The sequence below is a fragment of the Acinonyx jubatus genome, chromosome D4 (assembly GCF_027475565.1).
Source record: "Acinonyx jubatus isolate Ajub_Pintada_27869175 chromosome D4, VMU_Ajub_asm_v1.0, whole genome shotgun sequence".
In the NCBI taxonomy this organism is placed as follows: domain Eukaryota; kingdom Metazoa; phylum Chordata; class Mammalia; order Carnivora; family Felidae; genus Acinonyx; species Acinonyx jubatus.
This window is the reverse complement of record NC_069391.1, coordinates 66,840,151-66,855,490: the sequence shown is the minus strand read 5'-3', so window position 1 is coordinate 66,855,490 and position 15,340 is coordinate 66,840,151. Positions and strand designations below refer to the sequence as shown.

At 35.4% G+C, this 15,340-nt stretch overlaps 1 protein-coding gene across 7 annotated transcripts in view; it reads right to left on the bottom strand.

Moving 5' to 3' along the window:
• The window catches only part of AGTPBP1 (ATP/GTP binding carboxypeptidase 1), a 160,041-nt gene that overhangs the window by 111,858 nt on the left and 32,843 nt on the right, over positions 1–15,340 (bottom strand). For all 7 annotated transcript variants that reach the window (XM_053205196.1, XM_053205195.1, XM_027048187.2 and 4 more), the window contains 3 exons: positions 14,018–14,142; positions 3,502–3,569; positions 308–371 (listed from right to left, as the gene is read on the bottom strand). In XM_053205196.1, the coding sequence (XP_053061171.1) occupies positions 308–371; positions 3,502–3,569; positions 14,018–14,142 (257 nt within the window). The remainder of the gene's footprint in view (positions 1–307; positions 372–3,501; positions 3,570–14,017; positions 14,143–15,340) is intronic.

Here is a 15,340-nt window from a genome sequence, read left to right as displayed (position 1 = left end):
AAATCAAATTTTCTTTCATTTCATTTAGTATTTTAGTTAGAAAAACAGCAGAAGGAGTAAATAAAAGTGATGCCAAAATTCTACACTCAAGGCTCTGGAAATGGGTTTTGGAGTGGTTTGAGGGATACTGGAAGATCCCTCAAATCAAAAACAAAGCAACAATAAGAGTATGACATTTCAGCTTCCAAATTCTGATACTCAGAACTGTCTCTATATGAGTATCAAAAAATTCCAAATAAAGTACACATAATACATTGTTGATCACTGTTTACAAACAGAAATTAGACCAAAGGAAACAAAAACTTACCAGCTGACACCAGCTCAACAAGAATGCTTAAGATATTAAGTGTAGTTTGAAGATCTTTCGTGTTCTGAAATAAATAGTTTATTTGCTGTATTAAACCATTGTAAATCTGTGATTCCCAAACCTTTTCTGTTCCTGTTGTGAACTACATATATTTTTACAAATGACCCTTCCAATTTCTCTGAGAACAAATGTATTTGTGCTTCCACTATTCCCACTCATCACTTCAGGAGCTTCTTCTTGCCCAGGAGACTGTTTGCAGGTCATCTGAGCTATTATTTTCTTAGTACCAACATTATTACAAGAGGAATTCATTTGTCATTTGAATTCATCATCTTCTACCAAACAGAAAATACAAATAAATGAATCAAAATGTGAAAGGCACTACAGTGTATATATGGTGACTACCCAGTCACCTAGCTCCCCTCTCAGAAGGCAACTGCAGTACCAGTTGCTTGTGTATCCAGCCGAAGATAATGTGCACACATAAAAGAAATCCATGTAAATGGAGGTGTATACACAGATTTCTACAAATGGTATTGCCCTATGGATACTAGTCTATACATTGATATTTTTATGTATGAACAAATGGTTTCTTAACTCTTTTTTAGGGGCTACAGGATATAATCCATTATATATGGTGATGCCATTGTTTATGAAACCAGTCACCTACTAATGGAGTATTTAATTTTTCAAATCTTTTGCTATTAAAAAACTGTAACAAAAAATTAAGTACATGTTTATACGGAACCAAGTACATCTCCATATGGGACGAATTCCTGGAGTTTCTGGGTCAAAGAATATGAGCATTTACTTTGATGAATATTACTAAATTGCTCTTCATGGAGTAATTTACACTCCCACCAACAATGTGGAAGAGTATTTCCCAAAGTCTGGACAACCAATCTAAGAAGAGAAAATGTTTAAATACTTTCCTTTGGTTACATTTCTCTTATTAAAAGCGATGCTTGGATCAAGAAAACCACAGATAAAGCAGAATTATGACCTACTTAGAGAATTTCTTCACCCCCAAAGTAGAGGAATGTTACAATGTTTATACAGAGGAATTTCAAAAGTGCTGTGTATCAGTGACTGGCAGGAGTCTCTTACTCTTCCCCTTTCCAAAAGGGAATGAGTGTTGTCTCTGCTTCCCCATTTTAGCTTATAGACTAATGGAACCAAAAGGCCACATCTAGACCAGTTAGAGGATTATGCATTAACCAGAAACCCTTGTCTTAGCATTGGCGATATTAAATGGACCATCAACTCACTAGAAAGGAATCTGAAAGAAGAGAGGGCCAGACAGACATCTGTTAAAAAGAAGAATGGACTATGGCAGAATATTATTACGTGTTTGGCAAACTGATTTCATCTTCTTCCTGGGTACACAAACCACATTTTCCAGCCCTCTGTAATTAGGTTTGGGCCATGCGACTGAGCTCAGGCCATTGGAACCTGAATGGAAGTTGTATTGGTCATGTCTAGGCCTTACCCAGACAAGTCTCCCATATGTAATTCGCCACCTCCCATCCCTGCTGACCTCAGTAAATTGTGATAAAGCAAACAAACAAAACAAATGGTGTTCAATCTCAAGTGCCATTTGTGTTTCTTTTCCTGGGAACTGTCCAGAACGTCTACACATTTTTCTATTGGGTTACTGATTTAATTTTTCCTTACTCATTTGTAAAACTTCTTTATATGTTAAAGAAGTTACACAAGTTGAATGTTTTTTCCTCAGTTTGCCAAGTGTCTAGGGTGTTTTTTTCCTACATACTTTTGTTAATGGAGTTGAATTTATCCATCTTTTCCTTTATAACTCCTGAGTCTTTTTTTACATTAGAAAAGCCTTCCAGGGCACCTCGGTGGCTCAGTCAGTTAAGCGTCCAACTTGGGCTCAGGTCATGATCTCACAGTTCGAGAGTTCAAGCCCCATGTTGGGCTCTGTGCTGGCAGCTCAGAGCCTGGAGCCTGCTTCAGATTCTGTGACTCCCTCTCTCTCTGCTTCTCCCCCGCTCAACCTTTGTCTCTCTATGTCTCTCAAAAAATAAATGAATATTAAAAAAAAATTTTTTAATAAGAAAAAAAGCCTTCCCTGTTTAAAGATTATTTAAAGATTTCTCCCATTACTTCCTCTAGTATTATGATTTTATTTTCCAAGCTTAAATCTTTGCTGGATATGGAACTTACTTTGGTGTAGGAAGTAAGGATCCACTACACTTTTCTAAGTGGCTACCAATCTATCTGAGCTCCACTTAGTAAGTAATCCCTCCACTTCTCACTGATCTGAAATTTTACCTTTCTTAGATGATATTAAATTCCCATGTGATCTTAATTTATTTCTAGAATTTCTATTACGCTGATGTCTATTACTCATGCACAATTTCTAAGCTATCTGAATTACTAAAATTTTATAGTGTTCTTTGATATTTGATGCAGCAAGTCTTTTCTCATTTCTCTCCTTTTTCAGAAATGTCCTTTCTACTCTTGCTTTTTATTTTCCCATCAGACTTTAGAAAGAAAACTGTTAATGTTTTTATTGAAATTACTCTAAACTGATGAATCAATTTAGGGAAAAATGACATATCATTTTGAATAGAAAGTGATTCCTACCAAAAAAAACATGAACTTACTCCCTGTTCTTTTTTTTTTTCCAGCTCTATTGAGATATAATTTGACATATAGCACTGTGTAAGTTTAAAGCATACAATGTATTCACTCCCCACTCTTAACACTGCACTGAATAAAATTTAAAATCCTGATTCTGAATATATCCTGCTGTTCCACCCCAAAATTTTACACTGGGATAGAAATTTAATTATTACCAACATAATATAGTTATTCAACCAATACATGCAGTAAACTAAATCACAAATATATATCACCTAACACAATAAATGAGAATTTCCAATATCAATCATTTATTTCCAGCTAATGCCTTCTTATTACCAACTGGAATGGCATGTTAAAATTTAAAATATGGTTACATGATAATCATCAGGGAATATACTTAGAGGTTTACCTAATATATATTAGAATGCTTCTGCCACCGTTCCAAGTGATCATTTAAAACATAAAACTAACTTCCATTCATTGGCTTTACCTCTAGAATAAAACTTTTATACTTCATATATACATTTTTTCCTTCAGTCCTGGTTGGTATTAATAGTTATATTAATTAAAGCCTATCAGCGATTTACCTCTAGGGTTGACAGCAGAACTTCCATTCCTGTAGAACCTTTGGCTGTCATTTCTCTCCTTGTCTTTTCTGAAAGGTATAAAAAAGTTTTCTTCTAAGATATGAAAGAAAAAAATTACATATAATTCTATTGTATAGCTAATATAGAATCCACAGGACTCCGTTGATTTAGTAAACATTCTAAATTGGTTCTTAGATGTTTCTCCCTCTGATACTGCTAATTATACTCTATGGGAACTTCCAGATCTCAGTTTACAAGACCTTCCTTGCATTTGATCACATTTCCTATCATGAACTAGATGAACCCTTATCAATCCATCTGTAATCTTAAAATCAGCAGTAAAGTGTAGATACCAGAACTGCAAGTGAGGTAGGAGTAGTAATGGTAGGCCTCTTTATTATCTTTATGACTAGAATTAGAAAATATTTAGTCAAAATTGGTGAAAATAAAAACCTAGTTCCATTTTCAAATGTTTTTACTGAACTAATACTATTTTAAAATTCTGAATTACACAAAAATACAAAACTAAGGAAGAGCTGCTTCTGCAAGACTCTGGAGATCAGATCACCCAAATAATCCCTTTTATCTCACTGAGATTGGGGGCAGGGGGAACAGCATACATTTTCCTCTGTTTAAAGGTTTCTAGAGCTTCTCCACGATTCTTTTCCTTTGATTGACAAGATAAGAAAGGTAGAAAGGTAGACATTTAGATAGACCACACACAAATTATATGTACTTTACCTATATCACCTCATTTATGATTCACTTTAACTGTCCAGGAGAAAAATTACTATTTTTACAGACCAGAAATTTGAGTTCAGAAAGAAGAAATCTGTACAATGTCATTGAGCAGGTAAGGGTAAAAGTAAGAGACTAGGTGATCCAGATGTTTCTGAACCCAAAGCTTACAGTCTTTCACTGATTTACTGTATTTCTAAAAGAGCCACAGGCATCATTCCTTTATATAGGACTGTTGGTACAAGAGACTTGATGACCCTCTCCAACTGTTTCACACCTAAACACTAGTGCCAGGAATTCTTTTAATATAGAATGACAATACCATTCCTTTCACATTTTGAGATTTTAAAAAGAGAACACAAATAATCCATTCTCAATACAGCACATATTACATAATAAAGTTCAAGAGATTGGTAATACCAAATGTGTTCTACACAGGGATGATCAAGGAGTCTAAGAGCAGAATGAGCCCCGAAGCCCTGATAAGGGGAGGGGGCAAAAGTGAGACCAGGCGTTTAGAACATCACACTTCTGCCCAAAGCAAATCCTGTTCAACTTGCATCGTGAAAGAACGAAAAAGCCATACGTGGTACAGTTCTGCCACATACAAATTATATATTTACAATTTCACAAGGAAATGAAGTGTAAGATGTAGACAAGTCACAAAATCTTGGGAAAAAACTCATTAGTCTGATACCCATCTGTAAATTAGGTTATTCTAAATTATAAGTTATTACAAAAAGGGACAAATGTGCTACAGAGAAGTTATAGTAAAATATTATTTATAATAACTATTAGTAACTACCTACAAAATAAATATGGAGATTAGAAACCATATTTTTCTTTAAAACAACAAACTCATGCTATCATGCATCATCTTGGGTCCAGATAACGAATTTTGTAAAACTTACAGAAGTCTTACAATCTGTTTAAATATAAACTTGCATAAGTGACTGTTCATCTTCTTACCCCTTGCCATAATTACTAATGCTTAAAAGAATGACAAATTTCTTTGCCTACAAAAAAAGGAAAAACTCATAAATATTCGTAAAACTCAATTCCCTTTTAAAAAGTATGTGATTCATGGGGCACCTGGATGGCTCAGTCAGTTAAGCAGCCGACTTCCGCCCAGGTCATGATCTCATGGTTTGTGAGTTCGAGCCCCACGTCGGGCTCTGTGCTGACAACTCAGTGCCTGGAGCCTGCTTCGAATTCTGTGTCTCCCTCTCTCTCTGCCCCTCCCCCACTCATGCCCTGTCTCTCTCTCTCAAAAGTAAACATTAAAAAAATTTAAAAAATAAAAGTAGGGGATTCCTCTGCTGACCTTTCATTTCCCTGGACCAGCTGCCTCCATCAGTAAGCACTGAGTTATAAAATAAATATTGTTTAAATATCTACAATGTACCCTTGATTTAACCTTTTAAATAACACAACTGATTTACTATTTTTTTTTTTACATTTATTTATTTTTGAGAGACAGAATACAAGTGTGGGAGGGGCAGAGAGAGAAGACGACACAGAATCCAAAGCAAGCTGCAGGCTCGGAGCTGTCAGCACAGAGCCCAAAGCAGGACTCTAACTCACAAACCATGAGATCATGACCTGAGCCAAAGTCAGACACTTAACCGACTGACCCACCCAGGGACCCCCACAATTGATTTACTACTAAAGTCAAATGATTTTTCGATATTAATCACATAGAATAGTCAGAAGACTGAGATCTCCTCTACTAACAAACCATTACATTTTCACTTTCATGGAACAGACCAAAACTCTCCTTATTGTAACATCCACGATCATCTAGTTTATTCCACACGTTAAACGAAAACTAGGTGCCATACAGTTTTTTACTATACTCTAGATTCTGTCATAATCTAAGGAGGTTTCAATGTCAATGATTCAAATACCTAGCTGCATAGTTTTTTGACAACAAAACCCTTCTCCTTTGCTCTAATTTATCAACCCTTGCAACTCTCGTACCCCAAACTGTCCTACCTCTGGAATCTTAACCTACAATCTCCCTCTATCAGACCCCAGACTCCTAACACTCCTATCCTTCTTTCTTTTCGAAAGATTAGGGAAGTCTCACTGTCACTTTCACTGAAACTTCTAACTCATCAAAGGTAGTGCTATTTTCAGGTAAAATCAGGTCTAGACGTACCCCACTTGGATTCAAAGCCTCACCCCTTAAACTTAACCACCACAAAGCTTTCTAATTAAGTAAATGCTCAAATGTGCATTCTCTTTCCTACATCACAGTAAAAATAATGCCATAAGAATTTTTTCTCCTCGTTTAAGATTGTTAGTACCAAAAATTCACCATTTCCATCCTTATTTGGAAACACAAAACTACTGTTTTCACTTACCTCAACTCACAGCCATCACCATCTGCCCTGCCATAGCCCACAGCTATTCCAAACGTTGTACCAGTCCTCTACCTATGGACTCTCAATCCCTGGGCCTCTGTTCCCAACTCTCAGCATCTATACTTCCCTCAATGAATTGAGACAAAGTGATCTGTTAAGTACAGATGAAATTCTATAAACAATTACCAAAATCCATATACTCATGTATCAAAGCCTTGACAATTTTGCATTCCTTTTTCCAGTCGGGGTATTGGAAGAGGATGTGTCCTTTTTACTACATTCTGAATCCCATCCTTTCTACCTACTTATAAAGCTATAGCTTCAACCTCCACCCACATACTGTTTTTTATTTTCCCATATACTTAACAAACCTTATTTTACCTTGCCTCTTCCTCTATTTCTTTGTTTTCTCAGTGAAACTCTCCAACAACAAAAAAACTCTATACTCCCCAACGTTATTTCATTTGCCACTCATATTACAGCATACTGTAATCTTCCTTCTAATTCCACCACTTGAAAGTGCTCTTGTTGTGGCCAGTAATTTATTAATTATCAAGTCAAAAAGGTCTTTATTTTAACTGACCTCTCTATGTTACTTAACATTACTGACAATGCTTCCTCCCTTGGCTTTTTCAAAAGTCCTTCCCAGTTCTTATACCACTACATGCTTTCTTCAACACTTTCAATAATCTGAATGTTATATTTAACAGGCAAGGATTTTAAAGCAGCTATTATAATTACATTCTATTACATTAAGGAAAATACAAGGTCACTATGAACAAAAATATAGGAAATCACAACAGAAAAATTAAAAGTATGATGAAGAACCAAATGCATATTTCAGAAAAGAAAAATACAATGTGTGAAATAAATATCAGATAGACATAATGGTAGACTGCAGAGGAAAAAGGCAGAGAACTTGAACAGAAAAAGGGAAATTTATCCAATCTGAATAACAGAATTAAAATTGAAAAACAGGAGCCTAAAGGACTTCTGAAACAATCTCCACAAGTCTAACATATGTATAATTATAGACCCAAAAGAAGAGAGAATGAAGAAAAAAATATTTTTGATCAGCCAAAAATTTCCTAAATGTGAAAAAAGACACAAATGTACAAGTTTGAAAAGCTCAGCAAATTCCAAGCAGCATAAATACTAAGAAAACTACAAGCAAACTTCTGAAAACCAAAACTAATGGAACAATCGTGAACTCAACCAGAGAAAAATGACACATAACTTTCAGAAAACAAAGATTCAAAAATAGCAGACATCACCTTTGAAATTATGGAGGCCACAAAATAGTGGAAGCACTGTTTTATGTGCACTCTAAATGCTGAAAGATAAAAACTGCCAACCCAGAATTCTATAACCAGTGAAAACATCCCTCAAGAATTAGGTGAAATAAATCCACTGTCAGACGAAAGGAAAAAAATTCTTAGACAGCAGACCCGTCCACTAGAAATGCCAAAGGAAATTCTGTAGGCTATCAGGGAAATTATACCAGACCAAACTCACATCTTTAGGAAAGAATAGAGCTTCAGAAATGGTAAATACCTGAGTAAATATAAAAACTACTTTTTTTTTCTTAGTGTCTTTAAAATACACATGATTTCTTAAAGCAAAAATTGTCTTTTGGGGTTTATAATGTATACAGATGTGATGTGATAAATATCACAAGTATAGCTAAAGAATGTAAATATAAATGGATATATAACGTGCCAAGGATTCCAAATTTTATATGAGGTTACAATATCAATTCTAAAAAAGGATAAAAAGTTACTGATTGTTTATTATGATTTTCAGAGGAATGATTTCTTAAAAATGCAAACAGGTATAACTAAAAAGTCAATAGGTAAATTAAAATGGAATCCTAAAAAATGGTCAAATAATAAAAAAGAGGACAGGACAAAGAGAAACGAGAAATAAAAACAGAAAGGACAAACAGAAAACAAGTAACTATAAACCTAAGTCCAATCAATGTTATATTAAATTTTATCAAACTAAATGCTCAAATTAAAAAGCAGAGAATGTCAAACTGTTACCTACAAAAGACACACTTTAGATTCAAAATTACAAATAGGCTAGAAGAAAAAGAACAGGAAAAGCTAATCATGTAAACAAGTATAAAAAAGCTGGAGAGGCTATACTAATATCAGACAAAACAAACATCAAGGTAAAGAAAATTACTAGAGATAAAGATGAACATCCCATAATGATAACAGGGTAAATTCATCAAGGACATAAAAATCCTAAACATGAATGCACTTTGTCATTTTCACAGGACTCTCTTATAGCAAAATACAAAATGTAGACTGTTCCCAGAACACAAATCTCAGCTTTCTCCCTCTCTACCTCCTCCTGAGAAAATATCACTTCACTTCCATTAATTTAACTACCAAGCTTTTGGTTCTCAATCCTGATCTTTATTCAGAACTCTGAAATTCAGCAGAATTTTCCACTTTTTCTCCTAACTATTTTACAAGGCATAAACTTGTGGAAGCAGTAATTACAATGTTGTAATTGTTGGGTTTCTATCATCTATGAACACAATACATATGATGATAACAGCATAAAGTAATAAGAGAGAAATGGAGCTATATTGGGAAAAAAGTTTCAATATTTTATCAGAATTAAATTAGTATTAATCTGAAGTTCAATGTATACTGCAATCCCTATAGGAGCCACTAAGAAAACAACTAAAATCTTTAAAAACCAGAAGATCAACAGATGACACAAAAGAAGGCAGTAGAGGATGAGAATAGGAATATAAAAGGCCTGAATCATACAGAAAACAGCAAAAAGGCAGATGTAAATCCAATCATCCAAGAAACAAGTACATTAATTTGGAAACCAAAAATACTCAGACTAGATTTTTAAAAAGATCCAAAAATATACTATTTCCAAGAAACATGCTCTTGGAAACAGACTGAAAGGAAAAGGAGAAGGAAAAGGTATAATAAGAGTAATAAAAGGTATAATAAAAGAGTAACCATAACAGCTAGAAGGGTTGCATTATTAAACAGATTTTCAATCTAGAAATATTACTGGAGACAAAGACAGACATTTCATAACGGCCAGTCTTTGACGTCAGGAAGATTTAACAACTCTAAATGTATACACAGAGCCTCAAAATACATAAACCAAAACTGCCAAAACTGAAAAGGAAAATATACAGTTCACCAACAGGTAGAGAATTCAATACCCAATTTTTAACAATTAACAGAGAAGCTAAACTAGAAAATCAACAAGGTATATAAGATTTGAACACTATCAACCAAACTGATGTAACCAACAACATTGACAGGATACTCCACACAACAGCAGATGGAATACTCAAGTGCACATGGAACATTCTCCAGGAGTGACCATATACTAAGCCATAAAACATGTCTCAATAAATTCAAAAGGACTAAAATCATACAAATCTCCAACCACAGTGGAATTAAATGGGAAAACAACAGAAAGAAATTGGGAAATTCTGAAATAATGGGAAATTAAACAACACAATGCTAAATAATCCATGGGTCAAAGAAGAAATCACAAAAGAAATTAGAACAAATGTGAACTGAATGAAAATCAAACTACAACATATCAATATCTGAAGAATGCAGTGTTAATAGGGAAATTTACAGCTTTAATGCCCACATTAGAAAAGAAAGGTCTCAAAATCAAAAATCAATAATCAAAGTTTCAATTTAAGAAAATGGAAAGGGAAGCAAAAATCAAACTCAAAGCAAGCAGAAGGAAGGAAGCAATAAAGATTAGAGATCGATGAAAGAGAACAAAAGAAAAACAGAGGTAATCAAGTTGGTGCTTTCAAAGAGCAACAAAATTGACAAATGTTTAGCTAGACCTGAGTCTAGCACTGTTGACATTTTGGGCCAAATAATTCTTTCTTGTAGGGCGTTGTCCTATGTGTTACATAATGTTCAGCAGCATCCCTGGCCTCTCTCCACTAGATGCCAGTAACAATCCCCTTCTCAAATTTCACAACCCCAAATATCTCCAAACATTACCAGTATCCTGAGGCAAGTGGAGGGAAAAATCACCCCTGGTTGAGAACCACTGAGCTAGACAGACCAAGAAAAGAGACAGATGACACAAATAACAAAAATCAAGAATGCAGAAAGAACATCACTTCCTACCCTACAGAAACTGAAAGGATTATAAGGGAATTATTATCAACAGATGTATGCCAACAAATTAGACGATTTACCTGAAATGGATAATTATTATGTTTCTAGAGAAAAAAATTAAGGGTAAATTACAAACAGTATCATGCATGCTGCAAATAAGTAGTACATTATTAAAGACAGAAAATGTAATGCGTCCAAGGAAAACTAGCACTAAATTGTGGAAATACATATTTCAACTATGTAAACAGGTATTGTAGGAGTTTGGTGTTATTGTTGTTTTTTTTTTTAACTACAAGTAGTATATTTAAATTATGAGTAGCATGTGCTTACTGCAACAATTCTAACTGTAGAAAAGTACCTTAAGTAAATTAGGAACTTACCTCATTCCCCTCCATTTCTATCCCATTGATAACTACTGCTAAACATTTGGTATGCGTATTTATGGTTTTGTTTTTGCTTTTTTGCCTTGCTCATACAAACATTACACACATTTATAATGATTTTGTATAAAAATGAGTTTACACATATAGTTGTATAAGCCAAAGAAACTTGCTTTTACTTAATATGTTAAACTTAGGACTCCAGAAACAATGCATATAGTTCCACATACAATCCGTATGTTCCATATAACACAAATAACTCACTGATAATAGCTGCATAATATAGTTTTAAAGTTCCACAATCTGGCTACATCAAAATTAATTCAACCATTTACTCACTGATGGATATTTAGGTTGTATCTTAGTCTTTGATAGACAAACAATGTTGCAAAACATCCTCACACACTCTCTTCTATACTAGCATTTTTATTTCAGTCAAACACATTCCTGAGAGTCAACCAGCAAGTGCACTTTAAATTTTAATAAATATCGCCAGATTCTTTTCTTCCAAGTTAGTAATAATTACTGCACCACCAACAGTGTATAAGAATACCCTATTTTCCATGTCCCCAAAACAGGGTATTATCATTTTCTAATTTCTGCCAACCTAACCAGTGAGAAGTATCTCTGTTGTTTTTATCAGTAATTCCCAACTTTCAAGGAGGTAAAGAACCTTTTCCTAGGCTTACTGGTTATTTGCATTTCTTCTTCCTTGAACTACAAATTTCTAACCTTTCTCTCTCAAATGGATAGCAAACAGGATCATCCTATAAATGATGACGGGACAATCTTCCACTTCTAACTTACACTGTGTTGACTACCTAATCCAAGGTACTATAAACAAAGTCCCTGTATTACACAACTCAGGGGACAGTGCTTAGGGGCTGGTCCCCCAGTGGTGAGTGGCATAGGAGAGGGGCAGTCTGGGTAATGGTACGCTTGGGGCATTTTCAGTGGTGATGCTGGAGTAGGAGGGCTTCCAGGCTGTGATGGGAAAAGTCTGCAACGGCAGAGGCAGGGTACACAAGTGTTATTTATGTGTCTGAGGAATTTGTTTTCTTTTGGTTTTGTTGGTTTTGTTCTGAAGAGGTATTTCATATAACAATACAATGAATATCCTTGGTACGTCTAACTTTGCACTATTACAGTGTACACCCTTGCATATAGACCTTGGTTGATAAGCACAATACTTCCAAAGGCTAGAATCCAGTTAGGGACTTCCTGAATTAAAAAGTACAGGCACGTATTTTAGATTTTTGTTAGAAATAAATGTCATCTGTTAGAGAGATCTCCTCAACCACCCCCGAAATACATGGACTGAATAGGAGGAAGTTATCAAAATAATAATAGTCTATGACCATTTAGAAGGGTTAAGATACTGAGTTCTTAAACACAGTTCAATGCTTACTGAAGGACCTGAAACTTTAGAATAATGAAATTGAAAATTAAATAAAATACTAATTAGGGGCACCTGGGTATCTCAGTCGGTCGGTTAAGTGTCCGACCTCAGCTCAGGTCATGATCTCACGGTTCATGGGTTCGGGCCCCACATTGGGCTCTGTGCCGACAGCTCAGAGCCTGGAGCCTGCTTTAGATTCTGTGTCTCCCTCTCTCTCTGCCCCTACCCTGTTTGCATTCTATCTCTCTCTTTCAAAAATAAAAAAAACATTTTAAAAAATTATTTTAAAAAATAATAAAAATAAAATACTAAAATTACAAAATGTCTGGACTTTAATTTTAGCAGAATGTCTTCAATGTATCACTGTTAAATATTAAGGCAGCTGCTGGTTTACCCTTATTTAACTAAAGAAAAATCAGGTGTTTTGAGGGTTGTTTTTTTTTTTTTTTTTTTTGGTTTTTGGGTTTTTTTTGTTTTTGTTTTCGTTTTAATCGACCACAGGTTTTGGAACCTTAAATTCCTTTTTTAGCATCTACTGAAATGATTACATAGATTTTATTTGACCTGTTCAAATAATGTTATACTGGTATAGTTCCTGATATTAAGCCATTTTACATTCCTAAAATAAGTGCTCTTTAGCAATGACATTCATTTTTTAATGTATACTTAGACTTAATTCACTAATGTTTTATTTGGGATTTTTCATATTTGTATTCCTAAGTGCAAAGTCAGTACCCTTCTTCCCTCGTACTCTGTCGAGATTTCAATACCAATTCAGTAGTATTGACTTCGTAAAATAGAGCACTGAAGCCTAACTACAGGTACCATTTATTGAACATTTTAGCATTCTTTTTTTTTAAGTTTTTTAAGTTTATTTATTTTGAGAGAGAGAAAGAGAGAGAGCACAAGTGGGGAAGGGGCAGAGAGAGAGGGAGAGAATCTCAAGCAGGCTCTGCACTGGTGGTGCACGCGGGGCTCGAACTCACTAACTGCCAGATCATAACCTGGGCCAAAGTCAGATGCTTACCTAGGTGCCCCTGAACATTTCAGCATTCTTTTTACATGCTTCCCATGTAAATTTCATGATAATCACATGATTTCTTATCTCTATTTCGGAGATGGTGCAGCTGAATCCCACAGACTCAAAATCTCCCTCAGATCACCCACCACTGAATGAAAGAGTTTGCATTTCAAAGTAGGGATCACACTAGTAACCAATGTTCAATGCTACTTGCCATCTTTGTGTCAACATTCTAGAACAAGAAGCACTGGAATTAAGTATTGTTTGAAAATGGTTCAGGCAATCATAATCATTTCTGGAAACAATGCTTTGAATAGCAATACCTTTCACAGTTACTCAGTTTTCTACTTCCTGAGTCTATTTGAGAAAGTTCAATTTTTACAGAAAATCATCTATTTCTCCAAAGTTTGAATATTCTTAGCATCGACTTTCGAAGAACTAAAAAAGCATTTCAAAAACAAGAGACTAAAGTTTACCTTGACTTTGGGCCAGATGAAGAATTTTTGATGTAACATATCGGGCAGTATCTGATTCTGCAGATTCAGTATTGATCTTCTCCAGCTGAGCCAGGAGTCCCACGATCCGTGAATTGTTGGTAAGGCTAAGAAGAATGTTACTTTATATTAGGACACATTCTACATCAATTGTAAACTCAAAACTAGAAGATCACTGTTTAAAAAAAAACTCTACCCTTCTAAAAACATTAAGCGTTTATATCACATTTCCTTACTCTATGTTATATAGCTCAACGTTGCTAAAAATTCTATTAATTTAAATGAGAAACACATTCCATTTCAGAAAACCACAAATATGCACTCAACCCTGCCCAGCAATCTTAAATCACGCCCTGAAAGTTCATCTTTACACTCTCCAAAAAGACGTCTTACATTTCCTATGCTCACCTCAAAACTCTAATCATCCCACCCACCCCAGTTCACTCTCAGTGCCTTGCTTTATAATCGTTATAAGCTCAAAAAGGCACAAACTCATCTTCCCACTACCAGATCCTTAAACCTATCTGATTCTCTATCCACATTCTTTCTTCTTTGTTCTCTTTCATTATACATTGCACATTTGATACTCTTCTAGGTATTACAAACAGTAAACACAACAAAAATTCATGCCCCCTACAGACTGAACATTCCAATGGTGAGAGATAAATACGTTGATAATCATACAGTATTTAAGGTGGTGGTAAGTGTTATAAAGAAAAACAGATTGGGGGAATAAAAGGTACAGGGCAAGGGATGCAATTTTAGACAGTGGTCAGGGAAAACCTCATTGACAGGTATCATTCAGGGAAAGACCTGAAAGAAGTAAAGGAGTAAGCTGTGCAGAAATCTGCAGAAAGAGCTGTCCAGGGAAAAGGAGTCACGACCACAAAGACCCCAAAGCAGGGGTCTGCTGCATTCAGCTAAAGTGAGGTGACCCATGTAGCTGGAGCAGACTTCAAGGAGAGTAACAGTAACATTTGAGGTCAGAGTGGGGGTGGGGTTGGACAGAGCACCAACATTTAAAGCTTTGCAGGCCACTGTAGGTATTTTGGTTTTTACCCTAAGAGGGATGGAAAGTTTTTGAAATGAGCGATGTGCTCTGATATTTTAAAAAGGCTCTTTGAGGGGCGCCTGGGTGGCGCAGTCAGTTAAGCGTCCAACTTCAGCCAGGTCACGATCTCGCGGTCCGTGAGTTCGAGCCCCGCGTCAGGCTCTGGGCTGATGGCTCGGAGCCTGGAGCCTGTTTCCGATTCTGTGTCTCCCTCTCTCTCTGCCCCGCCCCCGTTCACGCTCTGTCTCTCTCTG